General features: G+C 38.3%; 1 protein-coding gene across 2 annotated transcripts in view; it reads left to right on the forward strand.

Annotated features, from left to right (window-relative positions):
- Positions 1-12,556, forward strand: part of ATAD2B (ATPase family AAA domain containing 2B) — a 149,845-nt gene that overhangs the window by 126,851 nt on the left and 10,438 nt on the right. For both annotated transcript variants that reach the window (XM_027113730.1, XM_027113731.1), the window contains exons 23-24: positions 5,975-6,097; positions 9,191-9,328. In XM_027113730.1, coding sequence (XP_026969531.1) covers positions 5,975-6,097; positions 9,191-9,328 — 261 coding nt within the window. The remainder of the gene's footprint in view (positions 1-5,974; positions 6,098-9,190; positions 9,329-12,556) is intronic.

Genomic DNA, 12,556 nt, shown 5'->3' on the forward strand with positions numbered 1-12,556 from the left:
CCTTTATTATGTTGAGGTAGGTTCCCTCTATGCCCACTTTCTGGAGAGTTTTTATCATAAATGGGTGTTGAATTTTGTCAAAAGCTTTTTCTGCATCTATTGAGATGATCATATGGTTTTTATTCTTCAATTTGTTAATATGGTGTATCACATTGATTGATTTGCATATATTGAAGAATCCTTGCATCTCTGGGTTAAATCCCACTTGATCATGGTATGATCCTTTTAATGTGTTTTTGGATTCTGTTTACTAGTATTTTGTTGAGGATTTTTACATCTATATTCATGAGTGATATTGGTCTGTAATTTTCTTTTTTTGTAGTATCTTTGTCTGGTTTTGGTATCAGGGGGATGGTGGCCTCATAGAATGAGTTTGAGAGTGTTCCTTCCTCTGCATTTTTTTGGAAGAGTTTGAGAAGGATGGGTGTTAGCTCTTCTCTAAATGTTTGATAGAGTTCACCTGTGAAGCCATCTGGTCCTGGACATTTGTTTGTTGGAAGATTTTTAATCACAGTTTCAATTTCATTACTACTGATTGGTCTGTTCATATTTTCTATTTTTTCCTGGTTCAGTCTTGGAAGGTTATACCTTTCTAAAAATTTGGGCATTTCTTCCAGGTTGTCCATTTTATTGGCATAGAGTTGCTTGTAGTAGTCTCTTAGGATGCTTTGTATTTCTGCTGTGTCTGTTGTAACTTCTCCTTTTTCATTTCTAATTTTATTGATTTGAGTCCTCTCCCTCATTTTCCCGATGATTCTGGCTAATGGTTTATCAATTTTGTTTATCTTCTCAAAGAACCAGCTTTTAGTTTTCTTGATCTTTGCTATTGTTTTCTTTGTTTCTATTTTGTTTATTTCTGCTCTGATCTTTATGATTTCTTTCCTTCTGCTAACTTTGGGTTTTGTTTGTTCTTCTTTCCCTAGTTCCTTTAGGTTTAAGGTTAGATTGTTTATTTGAGATTTTTCTTGTTTCTTGAGGTAGGCTTGTATAGCTATAACCTTCCCTCTTAGAACTGCTTTTGCTGCATCCCATAGGTTTTGGATCGTCGTGCTTTCATTGTAATTTGTCTCTAGGTTTTTTTTGTTTTTTTTTTTTTGTGGTACACGGGCCTCTCACTGTTGCAGCCTCTCCCGTTGCGGAGCACGGGCTCCGGACGCGCAGGCTCAGCGGCCATGGCCCACGGGCCCAGCCACTCTGCAGCACGTGGGATCCTCCCGGACCGGGGCACAAACCTGTGTCTCCTGCATCGGCAGGCAGACTCTCAACCACTGCGCCACCAGGGAAGCCCATCTAGGTATTTTTTTATTTCTTCAGTGATCTCTTGGTTATTTAATAACGTATTGTTTAGCCTCCATGTGTTTGTGTCTTTTACCTTTTTTTCCCTGTAATTAATTTCTAATCTCATAGCGTTGTGGTCAGAAAAGACATTTGATATGATTTCAGTTTTCTAAGTTTACTGAGGCTTGTTTTGAGACCCAAGATGTGATCTATCCTGGAGAATGTTCCGTGCACACTTGAGAAGAAAGTGTAATCTGTTTGGGGATGGAATGTCCTATAAATATCAATTAAATCTATCTGGTCTGTTGTCATTTAAAGCTTCTGTTTCCTTATTTATTTTCATTTTGGATGATCTGTCCATTGGTGTAAGTGAGGTATTAAAGTCCCCCACTATTACTGTGTTACTGTCAATTTCCTCTTTATAGCTGTTAGCAGTTGCCTTATGTATTGAGGTGCTCCTATATTGGGTGCTAATATATTTATAATTGTTATATCTTCTTCTTGGATTGATCCCTTGATCATTATGTAGTGTCCTTCCTTGTCTCTTGTAACATTCTTTATTTTAAAGTCTATTTTATCTGATATGAGGATTGCTACTCCAGCTTTCTTTTGATTTCCATTTGCATGGAATATCTTTTTCCATCCCCTCACTTTCGGTCTGTATGTGTCCCTAGGTCTGAAGTGGGTTTCTTATAGATAGCATATATATGGGTCTTGTTTTTGTATCCATTCAGCAAGCCTGTGTCTTTTGGCTGGAACATTTAATCCATTCACGTTTAAGGTAATTATCGATATGTATGTTCCTATGATCATTTTCTTAATTGTTTTGGGTTTGTTTTTGTAGGTCCTTTTCTTCTCTTGTGTTTCCCACTTAGAGAAGTGCCTTTAGCATTTGTTGTAGAGCTGGTTTGGTGGTGCTGAATTCTCTTAGCTTTTGCTTGTCTATAAAGCTGTTGATTTCTCCATGGAATTTGCATGAGATCTTTGCTGGGTAGAGTAATCTTGGTTGTAGGTTCTTCCCTTTCATCACTAAGTATATCATGCCACTCCCTTCTGGCTTGTAGAGTTTCTGCTGAGCAATCAGCTGTTAACCTTATGGGAGTTCCTTTGTATGTTATTTGTCATTTGTCCCTTGCTGCTTGCAATAATTTTACTTTGTCTTTAATTTTTGCCAGTTTGATTACTATGTGTCTCGGCATGTTTCTCCTGGGTTTATCCTGCCTGGGACTCTCTGCGCTTCCTGGACTTGGGTGGCTATTTCCCTTCCCATGTGAGGGAAGTTTTCGATTCTAATCTCTGCAGATATTTTCTCGGGTCCTTTCTCTATCTTTTCTCTTTCTGGGACCCCTATAATGTGAATGTTGTTGCATTTAATGTTATCCCAGAAGTGTCTTAGGCTGTCTTCATTTCTTTTCATTCTTTTTTTCTTTATTCTGTTCTGTGGCAGTGAATTCCACCATTCTGTCTTCCAGACCACTTATCCATTCTTCTGCCTCAGTTATTCTGCTATTGATTCCTTCTAGTATATTTTTCATTTCAGTTATTGTATTCATCTCTGTTTGTTCTTTAATTCTTCTAGTTCTTTGTTAAACATTTCTTGCATCTTCTCGATCTTTGCCTCCATTCTTTTTCCGAGGTCCTAGATCATCTTCACTATCATTATTCTGAATTCTTTTTCTGGAGGGTTGCCTATCTCCACTTCATTTAGTTGTTTTTCTGGGGTTTTATCTTGTTTCTTCATCTGGTACATAGCCCTCTGCCTTTTCATCTTGTCTATCTTTCTGTGAATGTGATATTTGTTCCACAGGCTGCAGGATTGTAGTTCTTCTTGCTTCTGCTGTCTGCCCTCTGGTGGATGAGGGTATCTAAGAGGCTTGTGTAAGTTTCCTGATGGGAGGGACTGGTGGTGGGTAGAGCTGACTGTTGCTCTGGTGGGCAGAGCTCAGTAAAACTTTAATCCACTTGACTGCTGATGGGTGGGGCTGGGTTCCCTCCCTGTTGGTTGTTTGGCCTGAGGCGACCCAACACTGGAGCCTACCTGGCTCTTTGGTGGGGCTAATGGCGGATTCTGGGAGGGCTCACGCCAAGGCATACTTCCCAGAACTTATGCTGCCAGTGTCCTTGTCCCCATGGTGAGCCACAGCCACCCCCGCCTCTGCAGGAGACCCTCCACCACTAGCAGGTAGGTGTGGTTCAGTCTCCCCTGGGGTCACTCTTCCTTCCCCTGGGTCCCGATGCGCACACTACTTTGTGTGTGCGCTCCAAGAGTGGAGTCTCTGTTTCTCCCAGTCCAGTCGAAGTCCTGCAATCAAATCCCACTAGCCTTCAAAGTCTGATTCTCTAGGAATTCCTCCTCCCGTTGCCGGATCCCAGTTTGGGAACCTGACGTGGGGCTCAGAACCTTCACTCCAGTGGGTGGACTTCTGTGGTATAAGTGTTCTCCAGTCTGTGAGTCACCCACCCAGCAGTTATGGGATTTTTTTTTTTTTTACTGTGATTGCACCCCTCCTACCGTCTCATTGTGGCTTCTCCCTTATCTTTGGATGTGGGGTATCTTTTTTGGTTAGTTCCAGTGTCTTCCTGTCAATGATTGACCAGCAGCTAGTTGTGATTCTGGTGTTCTCGCAAGAGGGAGTGAGAGCAGGTCCTTCTACTTTGCGATCTTGGCTCAGGCTCTATTAGATATTTTTTAGTCATGTCAAAACTAAACTCTTTAAAATAGCGCAAATCTGTAACTTCTTTTCCTATTTCCTTTCTAATTATACTGTAGGATTTTTTTTTCCTTTTTTTTTAAATTTTTATTTTTGTAAGCGGTACTTCCATCCTTCCATTTTTCATGCAGGAAGCTAGGGAATCTTCCTTGATGCTTATCTCATCCCCTGCTTTACTACCAAGTTGTGTCACTGAGAACACATTTCAAAGCTGTAGTCTTCCTTTTCTTCACTACCACCACCATTACCTGGTTCAGTTCTCTCTTCTCTTTTCACTAAAAATTGCCTTCCGATTATACTCCCTGGTTTTATGCCTGACCCTCTCAATCCAGTCTAGGGAACAGCCAGAGAGATCTTTTGAAGATGAGCATTTAAATCATGTAATTTCTCTGCTTGGATCTTTTCAATGACTTTTCATTCTTGGGATAAGATCTAAAATCCTTTGAATATGGTCAGATTCCCGTTTGCCTCTTGCTTATTGTGTTGTAATCACTTAGGCTACCTTTCAGTTTCTTAAAATCTCCAAGATCTTTTTACTCCAGAACTTTCTCACATGGTATTTTCTGAACCTGCACTGGTTTTTCCCTTTGTCAGTGGCTACCCCCATGCATGCTTTAAGTCTCAGCTTAAATGCCACTAATTCCGAGAAGTCTTTCCTGACTTGCCCATTCAAAATTGGTATCCACACCAGTATCCTGTAGATTTTCATCATAGCTGTTACAGGTTTTTTGGGGGGTGAGGGAGGGGTAGGAGAAGGTGTTTATATGTGTATATGAGATTATTTGGTAAAATACCTCTTTCCTATACTATTCTGAAAAGCTCCTTGAAAGTGGACACCTGTCTATTTTGTTCACTACTGTGTAGCCATCACCTGACTTACTTCCTGGTACAGTTGACAATATTTATTGAGTGAAAGTTTAGAGAAAATACATTGGAAGGAAATATACCAGTGGGTTGCTTTTTGAGTGCTGCATGCTTGTTTTTATAAGATTTCTACAGTGAACTATTAGACTTTCTAATAAGAAAAGTTATAAATAAAATACATCTTTATACTTTTTGTCTTTACTAGAGGTGAAAAAGCAGATGTTATTTTGTGACTTAGATGCTAGTGCTAAATTCTGTTACAAATTAAGTGACCTTGGTATATTAACTTGACTTTTAATATCTTGGAGTTGCACAGCTCTAGGGAGCACTGTTTATGCATATTGTTAGTTAATGAGGACTCCTCTGTTAGTGTAAAGCAGAGACTCTTCTTTTAGTAGCAATTTTCGGTATATAGTTTATCTAGAACAGAGTATGCACTTCTCTCCTAGATCTACCTGCAATTTATGTCATCCTGCATTCTTACCTTAGGTGCCTTATTGTATTTGTTCCTGTCACAATTTTTTAATCAGTCACCCTTAATTTAGCATAGTTTTGACCAGTTTTGTCTCGTGGAGAAAATTATGTAAGGTTTTCTGAAATCTCGGTATCTATCCATGGTAGCTCTGGTGCTGGACATATGGTGAATATCCTGTAAATCTTTTAAAAATCTTTATTGAATGTCATACATTTTTGAAAAATATAAAATTAAGCCATATCTTTGAGGTAATGATTTGTTAAGTAGGCTTAGTACTTTGAAGTTCTAAAAGTATAGTTCTCAGAGGATTGTCAACTTGATTGAGTAGCTTATTATATTTATTTTTTGCTCATCATTTAAATGAGCTTGCTTCTTAGCTAGAAATGCTTCTCAGTTTTTTTAAATTAATTAATTATTTTGATAAAGCCTTTTAAAAAAATTTTTTGTTGGCTGTGTTGAGTCTGTTGCTGTACGTGGGCTTTTTCTAGTTGTGGCAAGCAGGGGGCTGCTCTTCGTTGAGGTGCCCAGGCTTCTCATTGCAGTCACAGTTTTATTTAAATGTTTGTGTTCCTTTTCTTTTTAAGATGCCCTTTGTTCATGTTATTTCACTTGTATTTATAATAAATGTATACCAACTTTTTAACAGATAAAATAATTAGGCACAGGGCTTGTACCCTGAAGGACACTGCGCATGCCATCATTGCAGCTGAATTGGATCCAGAATTTAATAAACTCTGTGAAGAAATTAAGGAAGCAAGAATAAAGAGAGGTAAGTTATAGAAATGAACTTGCTACTGAAGAGTAAGAGGTCATTGAATGGTGTTTCTTTACGGTTGCTGGTATTATGAAAATGTATTTTGAGGCCCATCCTTAATTTCTGATATGAAAATGTCATGTAAATTCTCAAAGATGTTTTAAAATTTTACTTTCTATAACAGTTTTAGTGCAAATGACAGAAATAAAGTACTTCTTAGTGAAATTTCTTTTGCAGGCATATATCTTTAATTATGGATTTCTGTTCTTAAAGGATTTAGATAGGCTTTCATATTTGAAGAGGGTTTATTTTCATCAGTTTGTATCTAATACCGATACTTAAAAATGGTTTTTAGGAATACTTTTTTTTTAAACCTGTTGGAATTTATGTGCAATTTTGTTAATATAAACACAGAATTAGCAGATGTGTTTTGTTCGTTCTATATATAATCCTGTCCTTGAGGAACTCACGCTTTAGTAGGAGAGAGTAAGTGTAAAACCAATCGAGTATAGTGTGGCATATGCACTGATTGAAGCATGTTCATAGCACAGAGGAGGGACCTCCTGGTAGGAAACCCAGCATTTTGATCAGAGTTTGGGGAATGAACATAGAAGTGTTGTCTCTAGTGAAGTAGAGGAAGGGAAGCAGTGACGGAGAAGGAGGAGGTATTGTAAGCACAGCACACTACGTGTACAGGCGCAGAGACGTGAAATAACGTGGTGTATTGGAAGAACTGCAAACTGGTATTGCTAAAGATGTACAGAATGGTGGGAAACAGAGCTCAGAATGTGAGCTGAGTCCAGGACATTGAAGTTGTGAAGACGCTTTTCTTCTACTGCCTTAGAGAGGCCTTCCCTGGCCACCTAATCTTATTAGGCTCTGGTCACCATAGCACTTGGCATTTTGTTACTGTTGTTGTCTCTCTCCTCCTTATTTAGAATATAAGTGCTGTGAATGTCTTATTCATAGCTCTACTGCAGTCCCTAGAACTATCTCTGGTATACAACAGGCTTTTTATAAATATTTGAATGAATCAATGTCTTGCTAAGGAGCTTGGACTTTATCCTGTAGATCTATGTTTTTAAAAATGTGTTTGTGTTTATTACCCACATCAGCTTAGAACTACCGAATTAGATTCTCTGGCCGAGAATCTGAAGGCCAAGAAATCTGCACTTCAACAAACTCAAGTGCTTTTTATGTACACTAAAGTTTGAGAACAATTGCCATAGTCAGTAGGATTCATAGAAGTATTTGAAACAGTGGAATGGATTGGTAAATTGCTTTGGCAGCAGGAAATAGCAAGGTCTCAATGTGGCTCAGTAGGAGGATGAGAGACCAGTTAAAAAGCTGTTGGAGCCAGTTTTGAAAACATTTTGGCAGTTTCTAAAAAGTTAAGCATAATATTTACATATGACCCAGCGATTCTACTCCTAGGGATCTACCCAAGAGAGATGAAAACATATGTCCATATAAAGACTTGTACGTGAATGTTCATAGCAGTATTATTCACAACAATTAAAAACCGGAAACAACCCAAATGTCCGTCAACTGATGAATGGGTAAACAAAACAGGGTATAAGGGCTTCCCTGGTGGCGCAGTGGTTGAGAGTCCGTCTGCCGATGCAGGGGACGCGGGTTCGTGTCCCGGTCCGGGAAGATCCCACATTCCACGGAGCAGCTGGGCCCGTGAGCCATGGCCGCTGAGCCTCCGCGTCCGGAGCCTGTGCTCCGCAACGGGAGAGGCCACAACAGTGAGAGGCCCGTGTACCGCAAAAAAAAAAAACCAAAAAAAAAACAGGGTATATTGTATAGTGACATATTGCTCAGCTATAAAAAGGAATAAGGTACTGATACATGGTACAGCATGGATGAACTTTATAAATGTTATGCTAAGTGAAATAAGGCAGTCACAAAAGAGCACATATTGCATGATTCTATTTATATGAAATGCTCACAAAAGGCAAGTCTATAGAGACAAAAAGTGGACTAGTGGTTGCCTGGAACCGTTACCTAAATTGGATTGCTGTGGTGATTGCACAGCTCTGTAAATTCACTAAAAATCACTGAATCGTACACTTAAAATGAGTGATTTTTATGTTGTGTAAATTGTACCTCAATAAAGCTTTTGGTGGGGGGAGGGCTGTTGGAGTAGTCCAGAGTTTTAGTTAGTGAAGTGGGAATGAAGGTAGGATTAACATGAGAGAGATGCAGCTGCAGGGGTGGAGGGCATTGTGAAGGAAAGGAAGAGGCAAAATTGGCTGCCATGTTACTGGTTTAATGACTTAAGTAGATGCTAATACCACCAGTAGAGAGAGGGAATATATAAGGACAGGTTTTTTTTGGTGGGGAAAGAGAAACCAGTTTTCTTTAATTTGACCTATCTCTAGGATATCCAGTTGGTGATATCAAGTAGGCAACTGATATGAATCAGAAGCTCAAGAGAGTTTTGGACTAAAGATGTAATTTGGGAATAATTATATAATGCCAGTAGGAGCTGAAGGCACGAATATTTGTGGTGGAAGGTGTAGATTAAAGAGAGAAGAAAAGGGATTCCAGAGACAGCCCTTAGAAACGTTTAAGGAAGGCAACATTTAAGGATGGCATAGAAGAAAGAAATCTAGTAAAGAGAATTGAGATGGAATGGTTATTTTTATGAAGATCAGTGCACGAAAACCAAACTTATGCAGTGTGGTGTGACAGCCAGCTAATGTCAGACGGAAACAGTTCATATGAATGGGGTTCAGTGGCCAAATATATGCTTATACTTTCTAAGATGGCAGAAATCATGACTTTTAGACTATATATAATCTTAACTGTCTCACAGTCATAAAAATGTGAAATGTATCCCTCTGCAAAGTAAAATGAATAAACACAGGGCCCTTTGGGGATTAAGTGTAAATAAGCATGGCCTGCCATTTTATTTTTATGATTTTATATCTAGTTTCTTTCCCATCTTAAATCAATAGATACTATTTCATCCAAATTACAGACTGTCCAAGTATAATTAATGACTTTAAAATTCAGTTTTGTATTTCAGACTTTTTTTAACCTTGTTGGTTTATGTAGCTGGAAATATTTAAATAGGTGTCGCTTATCTTCTGCTTGCAGGCTTATCGGTAACAGCAGAACAAATAAATCCTCATGGTACTGGAGCTCGAAAGATGGAAACTAGAGTTGAAGAGGCATTTCGGCACAAACAAAGAAATCCAATGGATATCTGGCACAGCTCTGCAAATAAATGTGCATGTGAGTATTTGAGATCGTGTTATCCAGTAGTGGGAACAACTGCAAATGAGGCAGATGTGTTAGGAATTGGGCACATATACCAAAGGGCTGCTAAGAGCTTGTGGGGTAAAATGCTGAATCAGAATACATTTCTTTAACCTTATTTGCTTTTCTCCTATCTCCATTCAATGCTTGCTGTTGTAATTGAACTAGATTTGAATATCTTCAGTTTTAAACTTTGGTTTTTAGATAGAGATGTGGAGCCAGTAGATTTTTTTTTTTTTTTTGCGGTACGTGGGCCTCTAACTGTTGTGGCCTCTCCCGTTGTGGAGCACAGGCTCCGGACGCGCAGGCGCAGCGGCCATGGCTCACGGGCCCAGCCGCTCCGCGGCATGTGGGATCTTCCCAGACTGGGGCACGAACCCATGTCCCCTGCATCGGCAGGCGGACTCTCAACCACTGTGCCACCACGGAAGCCCACCAATAGATTTTTTTATCCACCCCGCCTCCAACCCCTTGCTGTATGTTATGCAGAATGTTCTTGTTATGGTGGGAAATGGAAACTCCAGCTTAGGAGAGTGACAGAATTGACAGCAGGAAGTTGATTTTTCTGAGAAAAATCTGTGTAGCCTTCTTTAACTGGCTTTGTTTAAGTCAGATGTATTTAGGGGAAAATTCAGTGTTCTGGGTTCTCCTCACTTTTCCTCATTCATGGTGATCTGTAAAATTTCTAAAAGACAAATGTTAACAAACACAGCATCTTCCTAATGTAATCTTTTTTTTAACATGTTTATTGGGGTACAATCCTAATGTAATCTTTATGTTTCACTAAAGATAGCCATCTTTGGAAGATATACGCTGTTCTTCTGATATAAAGGTGGTAATTCTGCTCCAACTGTCAGTAAAGATGGCCATAATAAGTTCTTTCGCCAGTGGCATTGAATTTGAATGAATGAACCAGACTCAGTTTTTTTTATCTTGTTCTCTTTGTGATAAGTGGCATTCATGTGTGAGAACATTTGAAGGCCTTAATGGTGCATTTAGTTCCATAAAACTGATTAAGCTATTTATCCTAGTTGTACCTTGGATCGTGACCTGGATTCTGTGACACAGCACTCTAATTTAAACCTTGAAATCCCTACATTCTCTGCAACTGGTAAAAATATTTACTAACTAAAACACATTGAATATTGGCTTCAAGCAGTTTTAAGTTCCTTTAAGTATTAAAATATTGTAATCTACAAATGTGAGTCCTGTTTTCTCTTACCAGTAGATGGCATATGTGACTCATCATTTGTCTGTTTTACATTAAGTTACTTAAATCATATGTCTAAATCTCCCTTTGGAAGAGTTGCTTTTCTAAGGTCTTAGTTTTGGAAACAAACTCAGAGATGTTATAAAACTTGATTTTAAAGATTGTGCCTCTAAATGGGCTTTTCACACAAAGCACCCTTGAAAAAGGAAGTGGGTATGTTAAAGATTAGTTCTGTAAATATATACTACCACATGCCAGGTGCTGTGGGGATAGAGCAGTGACTAAAACAAAAATCCCTATTCTTGTGGCACGTATATAACCAATTCCTCTTATTTTACCAAAATCATACTAAGCATTAGAAGTGATTATAAAAGGATGGGGAAAATATCTCTAGTTTGACCTCTCCCCAAATAAGAACATTTTCTTTTTCTTAGCTGGGATGAAAGCATTAGAAATAAACTTACTTCAGAAGGGCTTCTAACCTTTGCTTAGGGTATGAGTACATTTTAAGGAGTTGCGCTGGCTCCTGATCAAGCAGGGTCCAGCCTCTTGCTCTGGTGCTCCATGGCTTAGTGAGGAAAGAAAAAGGGAACCTCTTTTACCTTTGGTTATTGGAGAATAAGCAAGGACACAATGTCAGGAGTGACTTGTCAGGTAGTAAAACCTAACAGTTCTACATTTTAGAGAAAGAGCAAGCTGAATACTTTTCTTACATTTTTAATGTGGACTGGATTAGTTTTTCATATAAGTAACGGAATGCTTATGAATGCCTATCACTTATAGCCTGTGCTTTTAAAAGTAGACTAATATAGAAATTTCATCTCCAATTACCCTATAACTGTAAATTGTAAAAATAGAAATTAATAGGGGATAAAGGAATGGAGAGATGATGGTAATGATAGTACAGTTTTGAAGGCAAAATAAATTTTGAGCCAAGTGACTGAATAACTTGAATTTTGCAGATGATTTTAGAAACCTTTAGTAGATTTATTCTTAGATGAGAAAGAAGAGTGATAGTTATGACAAAATTTGTCAACACTTGTGAATACCTTGGTGTCTTTACAGAGACTCAGTAAGGATTAAAGATGAAAGGATGGGAAAAGTATGTAAACACACTATATACTGTTGATAGATCACAAGTTCATATTAAGTGCTAGAGTAAAGAAGTGAGGGTTGTCTTAAGACCACATTCCCCTCTATTTGTCTTTCAAAAGCAGTTTTTAAACTGTGGATTAAACAATCTACACTTAGTGGTCTCATATTTGTATTTTCTTTTTAAAATGTCTTTGCCCAGGAAGCTTTCAACATTGACATATTAAAAATATATATTATCTCTTTTAAAATTAAGCCAGATTTGACATTACATTTATAGCCTTGGAAAAATATGAATTATTTTTACTCTGATGGCTTTCAACAAACTAATATTTAGAATTTGGTGTTTGACACCAGAAGTGATAGGTCTCTAGCTTAACTAGTTTGCTTTAATAACTTTGTATTTAAATTTCTTTGCGAAAATGTCCCACATTGCAAAATAAAAGTTAACTTTTTATTTAAGGGACAATGGGATCGACTTGTATAACCAGCTACCTTTGATACATACATGGGAAATTAAAGATTCCTGGGGCCATCATTACCTGGAAGTACCAGCTATCTACTCATAAAAGCTCATGATAGTTTCTAACATCTAGGAGTATAGTCCCTACAACTTTTGTAGGTCTCCCGTTTCACATAACTGACCAAATATTTATTTTCATTGTTTGTTAATGTTGTTGCTGCCTTGATAGCAGAGGGCTTAATTTTTCTACATATTTTCAAATAACAACTTTGCAAGAAATTGATCCTGATAGGTGAACCATTTGTGGTAGATGGCTAACAGCTGGCTAACCACATTGTCTATATAACCTTCATAGGGCTTATGTTTCTTCTGGAAGGAGAGGCAGTAGAGATTGCTTTGTCGGGATACCTGTAACTATTCTCTCTTCATATAGTGGATC

This window comes from Aethalodelphis obliquidens, unplaced genomic scaffold (assembly GCF_003676395.1).
Source record: "Aethalodelphis obliquidens isolate GAN/ISIS:26980383/991018 unplaced genomic scaffold, ASM367639v1 scaffold12, whole genome shotgun sequence".
NCBI lineage: Eukaryota > Metazoa > Chordata > Mammalia > Artiodactyla > Delphinidae > Aethalodelphis > Aethalodelphis obliquidens.